This window comes from Bicyclus anynana, chromosome 5 (assembly GCF_947172395.1).
Source record: "Bicyclus anynana chromosome 5, ilBicAnyn1.1, whole genome shotgun sequence".
NCBI lineage: Eukaryota > Metazoa > Arthropoda > Insecta > Lepidoptera > Nymphalidae > Bicyclus > Bicyclus anynana.
This window is the reverse complement of record NC_069087.1, coordinates 9499366-9514687: the sequence shown is the minus strand read 5'-3', so window position 1 is coordinate 9514687 and position 15322 is coordinate 9499366. Positions and strand designations below refer to the sequence as shown.

Below are 15322 nucleotides of genomic sequence, written 5' to 3'. Positions count from 1 at the left end.
ATCTCAATGCTGCTGCTCAAGAGCTGATGAAATCATACGCAAACCACTCAAGAACGTGAAGGCGAAAAATTAAACACAATTACAATTAAGTTTCTTTATTTATCTCGCAGTGCTCATTACTTGCTGACAATAATTTTGCAGAACACAAAATATTGAAAACAATTTAATATTAAGTATTAAATCTATTTACAATTATTTTGAAAATCAAAGATGTCAAGAAATCGAGCTCAAATAGAAGAATCTAGGATAGCAATGGCACTCGTGTAAATAGCAAGAACTCCTGTTACGTACAGATCTAAAACCTAAATGAACGTAAGTAAAGTAAGCTTTCACAGTTAATTTTAAATAAAAAAGGAGTAAAATTCTTGCAACATAAATTAGAAATATTAAGTACCTACTAAATTAGCATAGCAAAATATAATTATTGATACCTAGTATTTGACAATTATAATCATCATATATTTTAGATTTGTTGCTCTGTATATCTACATCATGTATATGACCATTGACCATCATACAGACTTGCAACAGACTAATACTAATTGTTTATTGTACAATTCTGGAAAGTATTGTTTAAGCAAGAAAACGATTATAATAATTATATTAATATACAGATGAGTTTTTACATGGTCATCCTGTGGTGTAGTTAACTAATTCGGGTATGTAGTGACAAGGTTAAGGTTTACAGACAGGGGTTTGACAAGCCTGTTGGTATGTAAAACTGTGTGTTGTGTGTCTGCAATGATAACGGCCCTAGTTTCTACACAAACGCGCTTGACCGGTCATCTTACCACTACATCGATAGCAAACTACTTCCCGAAATAAATTGACTATACCATAATCATTTAATATAGATTTGTTTGTACATACATTTATAGATAATTTTCTGTCATTAAAACTACATTCAAGCGCATTAAATATTGGCTTAATTTATGGTATCTCTAGAATATTTCCAACCATCTATTGCTATTGGTTATTTTATGAGGTTGATAACCCTTTCTGATTAATTTATGCAAACAATTTTATTCACAAACAACTAACATGCAAAAGTTTTTAAAAAAAAAAATGAATATCAATTGTGAAATTAGGTTGATATGGTTTAGCTTTTAAAGCAGTTGATTACATTCAACAGGACTTTTTAATTAGAACATATTATTTAGTTTAACAACTGTATCTAAATAGTTCTCCCCATCTTTGTATTATCATTTAATCATTTATATTAGTTGGATGTTATGGAATATTAATTGAATTGCGCGCCTGCCTAAAAGACGCCTATTGCCACTTGCCTTGAAGGCTCTCAAATTAGGTGATAGTAAAAACAGACGTCTGAAGGGCATTGCCAGCATTCCACACTATTCACGAATTAGAAACAGATGCAAACGTCCCAGGGTCTTGTTATTGTTCTACAAAGGGTAAGTAGGAACAAGATAGCCGAGAATAGTAAATAGAAGAGAGTTCAGGACCCCAAATATAGACAAGCAACATTGCGACTGTGCTGCAAACTTTCGTCTGTCATCGATTGATTTATTCGATCAATATAAAACTAATTTATACTTATTATGGTAATGATGGTGTGACCTCTGAATTAAGCAAAATATCTAAACTAACGATTTCTCAGCTAATCTGTGTTGAAAAGACAAATAATACATGAAACAATGTACATTGTTATTCAACCAACCTACTTACAGTGTGGCAATATGAGTATCATTTGTTTTGATCTTGACATAATTACCTGATGACTTAAGAAAAAAAAATTCTTTACCAACCTCAGACTGACCACGTAGAGAACTCAAGAGTATAATATATATATACAACATACAACCATAAGTTATAAATAACATCAAAAATGTAGACCACATTACCATTAGTGTTAATAGAGGTAGATCCCATGACCACCATGCATATTATATTATAGCTTCCAATGAAATTCCATTATAAAATGTAAAATTTTATAATTTTAAAAAGCTGCTACTTTTTGATTGGCAAATTCGCTCTATTTCACACCCGCGCAGTCTTTCCCCTCGTCGCCCGCATATCATGGGAGTGACATCCACGAACTTGCCAAGCAAGCAACAGCATTATCCTCCTCAACTAAGGACCCGGAGAAGAAGTATGATCTCAGCTGCAGACACGAGCTTTATTGTCATTTGTATATTTTTTCCAAATGTGAGTTAAAATAATTTGATACCTACAGGTTCTGTTGAAAACGTATATTTTAACTAGCGGACGCCCGCAACTTCGCCCGCGTTAAACTCGATGTAAACTTTCAACTACCTCTATCCTATCCTACCCCCCTACCCTCACCATTTCTGTCTTAAGAACCTTCTCCAGACAATAACAAACATATAAAGATTACTTTTAAATGGCCCTTTAACACATTCACACTGACTGTAACACATTCACACTGACTGTGTATTGTCTATGAACGAATGTAAGTCAAATTATCACAATTAACGCTACTATATGCTGGTGATCATGGGATCTTGGTCCATAAAGTGCAATGGTGTTCTGTTTGCAACGCTATACAATAAATGCCGTTAAACGATAACACCTGTGTGTAAAATTTTGAACAAGAAACTTTAAAATTTATCAAATGATATAAACACATTTTACACTAACATTACGTACTAAAGAGTAAAGAATCATTGTGATAATCGACTAAAAGCTATGACTAACCTGACTGTAGGTAGTCCGGAACCAGGGTCCCTGAGCAGTTCACTTCTTACATATTGTAATTGTTTTAAGTCGTTAACGACACAATTGTAACTAAATATCCCTTCATACCTGTTTTTGGCATCATTGTAAAAAATTATCTAACATTCATATCAAATATGAAGCAACGAAGCATCAATGACTTCACATTTATCGTCCCGTTTGCGCACTGATCTGACGTGGCAGTCAATTTTAATAAAATGAAAAAGAAACCAAACCACTAAACTACTTTAAAATCAACGAAAAATAAATTTAGAGCCACAAAGAGTAGGTGTTTTGTTTTAATGTACTCTCAAAATGGCGTTCATACATATTATAAACTGACCAGCAATTCGACAATAACCTACAGTTGACTGTAAAGTAAGAGCATCAGAACCAACACTGTCTCAATGCTCTTTCGAGAAGTTGAGATCAAGGATCGGGCAATCGTCCTGATGAGCGAATTATTTAAAAAAAGTAATTATATTACAAACAACTTGCAACTTACTCACTTTCAATCATAATGATCAATAAAAAGCGAGACTTAAAACCTAAATTAAGTGTTGTTTAAAAATTTCACCGCAAAATTTACAGTGCCAGTGACTACAAATAATTAAAAATAAGCAAAATTATAATATTATAAGTTGGAACATGTTACTCGCATTATATGATATTGATTAAGTTGTCATTTGGATCGTGTTTGGTTACGGATTGTTCATTTAGCTGTATGTTAGTGATTGAGGTACGCCGTTAACAGTCTTTGATTTGAGAACGCCATTTTCATAGGACATCACCGTCTCGCGACCGTTCTCCATGACCCTGGAAAAAGAAAATACATATATTTTTTCATTAAAAATAAGAAAAAAATACAAGATAAACATCTCATTGGCATGTTTTAATTACCTTAAACTATGCATGTAGCTTTTTATAGATGATTACAATAGAATATTTCTTGTTTCACACTTTTTAGAGTGTGAAAAGTAAAATCTAAAGTTAAAGCTTTAAGGGTTCCATCTCACGTCACATCTTATTTTGAAATGAGTCTACATTGTAATCTGGCTGAGTTCTCAGCTCAGCCTATATTTTTTTGGATATCAATAGTAATTTAGATTTGACTTTTCAGAGTTAGGTACTTGCATAATCAAATGATACTGAATTCATGATTATGAATGAAACGGACCTCAGACCAATTACCATAGGACCTGCCTCGCTAGACGTTACCCTTCTGTCAAAAGTGTAATCACGATCTAACGTGTCTATACCAACTTTGTCGATAGAATCGATATTTCATCGTGTTAATACTACACGAACGGGGGGACAAGGTAAACTCACAAATTGAAAATATTTAACACCAAAAATATATCCTGTGTCCCCGTAATACACACATTACGATTTCAATTTATAGTTGTGTGTAGCGTAAGGACACAGGATATATTTATTGGTGTTAAATATTTTCGAGCGTCCCCCTCAAAAAACGACAGATAATTTTGTGGGTGAATTTGAGTGTGATACAAGCACGGGCATAGAGCGTATCTAGATTAGTTAGATCGTTTAGGTTGAAAACAGGCCGAAACTATAGCCGAAACCGAAGCTGAAGTTGAAATTCGTTTTCGGTTTAGGCCGTAAAAACTCGATTTGATCGAACAGAAAGTATCAATTATTAATGTGAGACACTCAATTTAAGTATAGCTGCCACCTCTACATACAATCCAGGCTGCGCACATAGATACAAGTCCAAAGGTAATTGGTCCGAGACTGGGACCCAAGTAATAATCGTAATAAATAAAAAATAAATATACTTAAACAGTACACATCACTACCTAGCCCCAAAGTAAGTAGTAGCTTGCTAGAGTAGCTTGTGTTATGGGTACTAAGATAGTTGATATTATAATATTCATATACATTTATATACTACATATAAATACTTATATAATGTATAAATACACACTGGAAAAACCCATGCTCATCACACAAATATTTTTCCAGTTGTGGGAATCGAACCCACGGCCGTGGATGCAGAAAGCAGGGTCACTACCCACTGCGCCACGCGGCCGTCAAAGAGTCGTAGAGTTACAAATTACAATGTATACAAACTTTTTAGTAGTGATCTTCTTGCCGTTGACGACCCTCGTGGTGGTGGTGGTGCTGCGCATATTGGCGCTGCCCGGGCCCGCCATGGAGCTGTTGAAGGTGGAGAAGGACGTGAAGGTGTTGCCGTTGGTGGCGGCGTGCGCGAAGATGTCGTCCAGCCCTTGCATGCCGAAGCCGAACGGACTGAACAGCGACGACGTGAGCGACGTGCTGGGGTGGCTGCGCCGCCCGCGCCCGCTGTGCCCGTTCATGTCTGGAACGTGCACGTCGTCCATTATTACCTAAATCCCTTGAAATATACCTATTTTACAGAGATGTGACTTATCACACTAATATCATAAAGGCGAAAGTTTGTGTGTGTGTAAGTATGTTTGTTCCTCTTTTACGCTGCGGCTACTGAAGCGATTAGACTGAAATTTGGAATGGAAATAGATTTTACTCTGGATTAACACATAGGCTACTTTTCATCCCGGAAAAATCCATTGTTCCCGCGGGATTTGTCGCGGGCGTCCGCTTGTCTTAGATAAATGTATCTAAAATATAGATACAAGATACAAAATCTTGTATTTGAAATACTTTTTATTTTTTTATTTTGTATCTTAACATTTAGATACATTTTCCTGGTATTAGTATTTTGACTTTAAAAAATACTAATACCAATTAAATGTTTTATTTTTTCTTACAAAAGTATTTTATCTTTAAAAAGTATTTGAAAAATAGGTATTTTGTATCTAGTATTACAGATACCTTTTTAGAAAACTGTTTGTATCTGGTATCTGAAATACTTTTTTTTAAATATCTTGCAGCATGTGTATACATATGTATAGCGTATCTTATACATCACTGCTACATGCTGCATACTGCAGTGAAGTAGTAATAGTAGAACTAGTTGCATTAAAATCTGTCCAGCCGTTGCATAGATTGGCCTGAACAAACAGACAGACACACCAAAATTTTTATATTTATTATTGTGTTGATTGAAAATTATGAAATTAGATGTACACAGAAAGAGTTCAGATGGACTAAGTTCTACCAGGCGGACAGACTGTGTGGTCTACCTACACGTTATATTGTAAAATGTCATTCACTCGGAAGAAAATGTAGATGATTTTTTTTTAAATCTAGCAATTTTAGCGAGCGGTACTTGATTTAAACTTAACTCCTAAAAAGTTGCCTGTAACAGTACTCGTCAATTAGAATAATAAGAGAAAATTACAATAAAATTGATAATTTTAATAATTAGCAGATTATTACCACCAAATATCTCTCCGAATGGGCAGCCGCCAAAGAACTCTCTGAACACCTCCTCCGGGTCCCGGAACTTGAAGGGGAAGCTGTGATAGCCGAAGTCATAGTCCTCGTCGGACGCCGAGTGCCGTCCCCTGCTGTTGTTCAGCCCTTCTTTACCATACTGATCGTACACGCGGCGTTTTCTTTCTGTTAGTAAAAAAGAATAAGTTCCATAAACTTTTCTGTAGTCTCTACAAACAGTGAATATTAAGCATGGAATACAAAAATAATTTCATACGCCTGAAATGAATGCCGAATGTACACAAATTACATTATTTTAAGCATATTTACCTACTTATGAAATTTACCAAACCTGAAGAGAAATGTGTTTCTCTTAAATAACTTAGGCGTTAAAGCAGATTTTCTTTTAGAAGTTAAAATATTTCACATAGTTTTCTATTATTAACCAATTTGAATGAATAATTAATAAAATTATGATTGAATATTTGAAATATGTATATTATATACAAATATATAATTTTGTAAATAGCAAAATATTTTAACCAAATTAATATTGTACACCACACGCATTTTATGAATTGATTTTTATTTAGTAATAGCCATAATTATTTAAATGCCAAGTGTAATTTATGATATTTGCAAATAACAAAAAAGGGCATATTAGATTGTATGGAGCAGCACAGATGATTAGTATAAAAATTCACACAAATTTGTATTGTTAATAGCAATTTGTTTGGGGTAGCTGCCAAAAATCTCCATTGTTACAGTACTATTATATTAATATAATGAAGATAATAATATAATACAAAAATTATATTATTACTTATGAATATTGCCATTGTTTCATGCTATTAATTGTTCCAGAAAAAAATTAACCAGAACTAGGCAAGTCTTTTGTTATAACATCTTCTATATTTTAAATTAAACAACTCAACACTTTTTACATGTACCAAAATATTAATAAACATACCCAGTTACAGTTCAAAATGGCAATATTCAAATGAGTAAAACCCTAGTTGAAGTGGGAAAACTACCAAAAAAACGGTGGAATGGTGTCTCTCCAAAAAAACCTTTGAAGCTAAAGTGTCGGTGGCCATTAACTCCGTTCTTGCTTGAATATCTGTGACTGTGGTGGCTGGAGCCCCGAGCATCATATAATTTCCGCTTGTTTTCTACCCAACAATAAAATCATTCTGTACTAAAGTACTACGTAACTTTGTAGAGTGTCTTTTGTTTTGAAAAACATATTGCATATTAAGGGCATTTCATTATTCTCTCTACAATATGCATAAAATAATTTTTAACTGGCATCTCAACACAGTTTGTGTAGTGTCTATGACAAAAAAGATGTACCTTTACACTGAAACTATGCAACAGAAAATGACATCTTGTGTTCATCATAGATAAAACACAAGCATTATGTTGAGGTGCAAGATGAAAATAGTTTAGATATAACAATAAAGCATAGGTGGGATTTCAACCTACAATCAAGGATCCACCATTTAACTTTTAACTATTGAGGATAAAAATATACACAAATCTCATAAAACTTTAAATCTTTTGTGAATGCAAAAACAATCACCCAATCAGACAAAATCTGGAGTTCATATTAATATTAAATAAAAATTTGTATTTGTATGATAAAAAATGTATCTAATTACGTATACTTTAAACTATATATATTATATACTAACACCAGATGCATTACTATGATATTATGTGAATTATTATTATTAATAAAATATAATAGTATGCATTTTATACCAAGCAAGTTATTCACAATAGATTATATGGATGTTATTTTATTTGTTTAAATATTAATTAAATTAAATTATATTTATAATTCATATAAAAAATATAGTTATATGTATTATATTATCATAAACAATAAATACATAAAATGTAATTATTATATTTTTTATTTACTTTAAAATGGGCATTTAATAATAAGGCTTAACATTAAATATGAAAATCTCAAAATAACAAACAAAATAAAATTGTCCTGCCCTGGTATTAGTTTAGTACAATGATAATTTTATACTAAAGATAGGTTATAGGCCTATAAAATCACTGCAATAAATGATCCGAATTTAGGCTACACCACTGAGCGCACACATGCACAATTTTGTCATTAATTCCATTATATATTTATGTATATATACATTATCATTATATATTTTTACACATCCTGAACACACAATTTGACATTGTAGACATTTGTCTGCCTCAGTTTTGATGCACTAGTGCCTTATCTCTAGTATTAAATATCATTGGTTTAGTTCATCCAGGTTGAGTTGATCGAATTGACCAAACAAATATGGCCTTTATATTCTACATCATTACATACATAACATCATAATCATATCTCATAACAAATGTTTCATTATCCAGTGTCATGGACAGATTTTGAGGCCCAGACCTATACTTATTTATTAAAAATTGCTTGTGTGGTTACAGGTAGAAAACATAGGCTTTTTTATATTTCATATAAAGTCAGTTTCCACACAAGATCAGGCTCATCTGATCTAATATGTAAACCATCATCATATCACAAAACATCACCTTGCAGGACATATTTGTTAGAATTTCTACATGTTATCATCAGTCTTTCTGTCTAAGACATAGCTATTAAACGTTGGTGCCTAATTAGCATTTACTGGTATACCATACCTCTTAAACCAACTCTAGTAGGGACTGATGTTAGGAATCCTAAGATTAATGCGAACTTTAGTTCTGATTCACTACACTGATGAGCATGTACCACAGCTCACAAACATGTTGACCCAGTACAACCTTTTGTACTTACACCTTGTCCCACATTACCCGCACATAACAATAAAAGTGAATTCTCTCATTCATTCATTGTATGCAGCCATACTAAAAATTATGTGAATCAAGAACCAACTAGCACATGTAAAAATGATGACAGTGTATGTGTACCAACGGCGAAGACTCCATACAGTCCAATTAACGCCGGGTTACCTTTAAAAAACCATACATACACAGGTATTCAATTTTGTAATGAATATATATGTATGTATGGATGTATGAGAAACCGGAGTTTGTATCAGGCTTTATGAATTTCCTTTTCTTTGGGACAGCTTGCCTTCATCAAAATTCCAATCTTCGACACTGATGTGTACCTAATCTATCAGTCGCCTAACATTCTATATATAGTGTATAAATTCATGGTTTATGTGCAAGTTTTATTATCAGCTACTCAATATACTCTTGGTCAACCACAGACAAATATGATACCATTCCTTGGTTTCACAGTGTGGGTGCTAGGTCCATTGTGTGACAGATAAAAGAGCAGAATCAATAGTAATACAAAATAACAAGATAATACCAGGAATACACAATTCTTAATAATATAAAATCTACAAGTTATTATAATAGCACAGGAAGACTTTACTAAAGCCATACGGAATGCACTGTTTACCAACAAACAAAGTAGAAATGATGGTAGAAATGTCATTTCATAACTTATCTCTTTTTAAATTATGTGTTTTTTTATAAATTAAATAATTTTTTGTAAATAATTAAACGGTTATTCAAAAAAATTAATATATCAGGTGTGAAATGACTAGTGATTTCTACTCTCATTTTTAATTTGTTTGTTTATTTGTTAAACAGTGCAGATTGAGTATGGCTTTAGTATAGACTAAATTATTCTTTTTCATTATAAAATGTGTGTTCAACTCTTACCATCTGAAAGGACTTCGTAAGCTTCAGATATCTCTTTAAATCGCCTATTAGATTCATCAGCATTATCTGGATTTTTATCAGGGTGCCATTTTAGTGCTAATTTTCTGTAACTAAAAATAAAAATATTTTATTTTAATTATAAGGAGAAGAAATTATTTATAAATTACTTACCAAGCTACTGCTGCTTGAAATTAGCTAAGACTGTGGTATTCATTGGCGTGTCTAGGATCTATTTATTTCTTAGGGTGGTATCAACACTCAGTATAGCATCAATATAGTATAATCTTTGTATAAATTTGAAAATGAATTTCAAATCCCTACAATGATGAAAAATGAATGAGAGAATATCATAATCATCATAATTGTCCCACAATAGACATCCACTGCTAAACATAGACCTCTAGCAATGACTTCCTAATACCACAGTCTTAAGCTGCCAGCCATTAAATACTTACGCTTTTTTAATTTCCGCATCAGTTGCAGTCCGAGATACACCCAGTATTCTGTAGTAGTCCACCATAGCTGATCCCTCAAGGGGTACAATAAAATCTGAAACCAAATGGAAAATTTAATTCTGTAGATAACCTCACTGAATAATATGTTTAAAGACTACACATAATCTGATTTAGTAATTTTTTACTTGTAATATGTGTCTCATAACACATATTCAAAAAACATTATATGTTTTATATATTCACAAACCTATAAAATATACAGAACAAATTTAAATACCTACACAGAAGATGTCATGTGTCTAATACTATAAAATAACTTTGCATATTTTTTATCTAATTTTATATAATGGTATAAAATCAACTTAAGATTAACTTTTATTATGTTTATAATATTTACACATACATATTTTTTGGTTTTCATAAGCAATGTGACTTGAAATCCATTTAAATATCACCTGCCAAACCATGAAAAATTTTGACAATCCCATATGACAACAGACAGAAAACAAAAAAAATATCAAGTATACTTCAAAATTCATCTCAAATATTTATTGTATAGCAAGTAAATTGTTCATTATAAAAAAAAGCACACTATTTTAAACACTGATAAATATTTATAGTTGAAATATTCCTGTCTTTAATCAAAAGATTAATGATCTATTGTAGTTATAGTTGATAAAGTACCAAATAAATAGACCTTTATTAACCATTAGCTCACTTCATTGACATACTTTGGTGCAATGCAACGCTGAAGTGGAAATGGGCAGGCCATATAGTTCGAAAAACCAATGAACCTTGGGGTACCAAGTTGCTGGAATGGCGACCCCTCATTGGAAAGCACAGTGTTGGTCGACTTACTTGCTGGACCGAATATTATGCAAGTTGACGAAAGCCAATGGATGCTGGCAGTTTGGTGTGTTTGGAAGCCCGTACAAGAGGCCTATGTACAGCAGTGATTGTCCATTGCCTGATACTGATGATGATGTAAATAAAATTAGAAATTTGAATTTGTTGAATTATTGGCTTCTGAATGTTCCATTAAATATGTAAGGCTTGACTCTTTCAAGCCTCATAATAAATTATTTCAATCAGAAACAACCTAAAACAACGTTAGCTTGAGATTTTCTTATTACAGCTTATTATTCACATTCAATTAGATTATACCTGTATTTAAAGACTAGCTGCCGCCGCGCGGTTTCACCCGCGTGGTTCCCGTTCCCGTAGGAATACGGGGATAAAATATAGCCTATAGCCTTCCTCGATAAATGGGCTATCTAACACTGAAAGAATTTTTCAAATCGGACCAGTAGTTCCTGAGATTAGCGCGTTCAATCAAACAAACAAACAAACAAACTCTTTAGCTTTATAATATTAGTATAGATATTATGTTAAGAATAAACAGACATCCTCTTATTATAGAGTAGTGTTAAAAAAAATGGTCTACTGACAATTTTTGCCAGCAATCTGACAGTTCTGTTTATGACTGCAGCATGTTTATGATGAGATGATAGGTTAATACAGCCACTTGAGAATCATTCAACAAAAACACTAATGCTACAAAGCATGTGATTAATGCATAAACATCCAAACATTGGTTATGATAATGATTCACCCACTTAAAAACTTAAGCATGATGATATATAGACAAACCATACTTACTATAAAAATTATTTAATAGTATCATAAATTAAAGCAATCTGTAAACCTCGATGTAATTTCATCACTAAATAAAAGTGGGAGTTTCGAAAACTGACAAAATGACTGCCAATTAGCAGCGCTTCCCTCACCACTGAATGATGAAACTTATCAGAATTCTAGCTTAACATCAAAAAATCTTTGTCCTTCAGCTATCCAATGATGCAATTAGGGTGTGGATAGATATGATAGTTATGTGGCTACAAAAGCAAACTGTATTCCCCAATTTCGATACATTCATTTGGAATGACATCCCAATAAGGAAAAAAATTTAAAAAAATATTCACATCAATAATAATTGCTTAATCAACTTTCTATAAAACATGGTATGGGATTGGTATATATCCACTCAGATATTGCAACAAGCTGAACTGAGCAGCTATTACTAACTGTGATGTTATATTATGATTTACTGTGCAACCAGATGCCTCACATTCAAAGCGGACTTGAAGTTTGGTACAACCTCAACTTAATTTGTGAACTTGTGAATATTTTTGTATTTAATTAACAGCATTGCATTGCAAATGTTAACCTGTCAGCTCTTTAATATTTTAACCTAACTTTCAAAATATTAACATTTATTTACTGCATTAATTCAACTTTGACTATGAATCATACTCCATATTTAGTAGAGAAGGAAAATTAGTTATTGTAAATGCAAGTGGTTTTATTCAACTTTAATTTAGTAAGAAACTCTATTAATTAAAATTATTAAACAATTACTACATTGTTATTACACAAACAGACATTTAATATAAAGGAGTCCATAGAACATAAAGGTATTATTGGATCAGAAGACCAATCATTGTTGAAAACTTCCTAAAATGAAATGTATTAAAATAGATTGAATCATCACAATATTACGTAGATCGGAAGAAATTATAAAATAATATTTGACACCCACACACATACGATGCAGACGATGCAGACTAGATATGTGAGAATTCTGACAATAATTAAAATTATTCGACATCTTAGAACACCCGCGAATTTGTAATAATGAATTATCTAATTGAAAACAACTATGATTAATCGTTTTATATAATACAAACCTTTAGATCATTGATATGATTAGGAAATCCGTTGAGTGCAAAAACAGGTGATCAAGAACGGTAGAGATGTTCGCCGACCTCCCAAGACACAATGGAAAACTTGACCGAACTTATCACTTATTGTAACATTTAAACTATCACATAGAAAGAAGGCTGTTGATCACAAAAGCACAATTATTTCAATTACTTTGATGCACATGTATGAAATGGACGATTGGTTTTTTTCAATGACATTTAATGATCGTTCGAGTTATAGAGAATAACACTGTAATCTAATCACTCCTTTTGTTGGCAAAATTTTGCGATATTTTGATGATTTAATACTTGGGAACAATATTAACAAACACTTGAACAAATGCGGGAAGTAATTTTTCCATTTAGTTAAACGAAGGCGATACTTATTTCGAAATCAGTATTTTATTATAATGTGTACTGTGTATTTTTCGTTTCGAATGATTCCGACTTCAGAAGTGGAACATTTTTTTTGGGTGAAAGTTTATAGTCTGTGTCAGCCTACTTTTAAACATCTGAACGGCTCTGAGTACTAGTTATTTTGAGTTCACATAAATTTGCTCGTTACTATAGATGAGTTAAATATGGATCTGCCCGCGTATAATGCCGTGACGTCTTCGCCCTTCATTTGCCGGTATAGACAATTTCGTACTTCTGCCCTACCTGCTGATGAACTAATGGTTAGAATTGAGAACACGGAATAATCGATTACTTCGCTGATTTTGCTGTTACGTCAAAAGAATCGATTATTTATGGAGAATGTTAGTAGTTATACAAAATAATTTCAAAGTTACATTAGAGCTTTTAAATACAGATACACTAGTTTATGTTTTGACTTTACATGCATTCAATCATCACAACAACCACCTGTCAAATTTCAAGTTTTTAGCACAAAAATAATGTACTAAACTTGCGAGTTTAGCACACTTTAGACCTCTTTAATCCAGCTCTATCGCAAAATTTGTTTGTAATGAACATCTACAAACAATAAAAAACAACCCTGCCTGTAGTTTGTAGCATGAAAAATGACGGACTTTCATATAAATTTGCGAAAGCTTTTAGACCCTTATCCGGCCCTTTCGCAAAATTGGTTTGTATGGTTTGGCTAGTCAAAGTAGAGACAGAAATCACCCGACAAACTTAAAAAAATCACTTTATCAAATTTTAAAAAAAGATGCGTTTCCATAATTTGTATAAATTATTTTTTTGTTTGTGAATACAATATTACTATAAAACTCAGTTATCCCAATATTTGCACTATAATTTTGAGAATTCACGACGATTTTTTTTTAATTTGCCGATAAATTACAGTTTCATTAGCCACACTCTAACAGAATGTCTACCAACTATAATCCACCTCCCTGCCAAATTTCAAGTTTGCAGCATAAAAAGTGAAGGACTTACATACAAACTCGCGAGAGTCTCTAGGAGAGAAGTCTAGTCTCTAGAAATTGCTTAAACGGGCTAAGCAAGTGGCGCACGATGACGTCACGTACATTAAACATGGGCTGGTCACCGCGCACTCACTTTAAAATTCTATATCTTGAAATCTAATTAACGTACCTATTGAAATAATTCTTTCACGAGTATTTTTTATATTTAACTTTATGTTATAGTGAACTAAAAGTTCACTATAATGTGTTGACTGTTTTATATGCCATTCATCTACACAAACCGGCATTTTTAGGGAGCTCTTTACATGACAAAAACAATTACAACAATGAAACATCAATTCTATAGAAACAGTTTTTGTAAACGCGATATATCCTTGATTCTTAATGTTTGACAGAGGGATAACATCTAAGTTTATATTCTTTGATCTAACTGTTCAGGTCCTTTTGCAGTAGGTCTGAGCTTGTTACCATAAATGGATTTGTAATTTATCTTAGACAAAGGAAGTTCTTCCTTAGTTTGGCTAATGAAAGTAAAAACTGAAATCTCCCCAAATAATCTCCCGGCAAATAAAAAAACATTTAAACATATTGAAAAAAAACGCTTAAAAATTAAAATCGAAGGAATGATTACAGTCAGTAAAATAACACTTGTTGACTAAAATGCTTGGTCTAAGCATTTTACTAACTGGAATTAATAATCGTAATAAAGGTGAGAAAACATGACTTCCTAAAAAAAACAAATTGCAAGTATCAAACTATTCTAAATATGCACTATAAGTTTTGAGAATGCCCTCCGATCCGAAATGTTTTTTAATTTGCCGGTCGATTTCAGTTTATATTGAAAAAGTTTGGTAGTTACGGAAATTCGATTTTCATATAGATTTCAATCCACATTACGATAAGGCTTTCTCGTAACATTGGTATTTTATTTATGTATAGCCAGACTTGATCCATTAAAATTAGATTTTTATTT

The 15322-nt window shown here is 32.4% G+C and overlaps 1 protein-coding gene across 2 annotated transcripts; it reads right to left on the bottom strand.

Annotated features, from left to right (window-relative positions):
* Positions 1–79: 79 nt before the first annotated feature.
* Positions 80–13435, bottom strand: LOC112052488 (dnaJ homolog subfamily B member 6). Of its 2 annotated transcripts, XM_024091594.2 has the most exons (7): positions 12944–13435; positions 10197–10290; positions 9742–9851; positions 7068–7205; positions 6037–6219; positions 4786–5035; positions 80–3510 (listed from the first exon to the last, which is right to left on the bottom strand). In XM_024091594.2, exons 2-7 carry the CDS (start codon positions 10259–10261, stop codon positions 3411–3413), a joined length of 846 nt encoding a protein of 281 aa, XP_023947362.1. In that variant the 5' UTR covers positions 10262–10290; positions 12944–13435; the 3' UTR covers positions 80–3410. The 2 variants fall into 2 exon arrangements, with proteins under 2 accessions (XP_023947362.1, XP_023947378.1); XM_024091610.2 differs by lacking the exon at positions 7068–7205 and having other exon boundaries at positions 12944–13432.
* Between the last annotated feature and the right edge of the window lie 1887 nt (positions 13436–15322).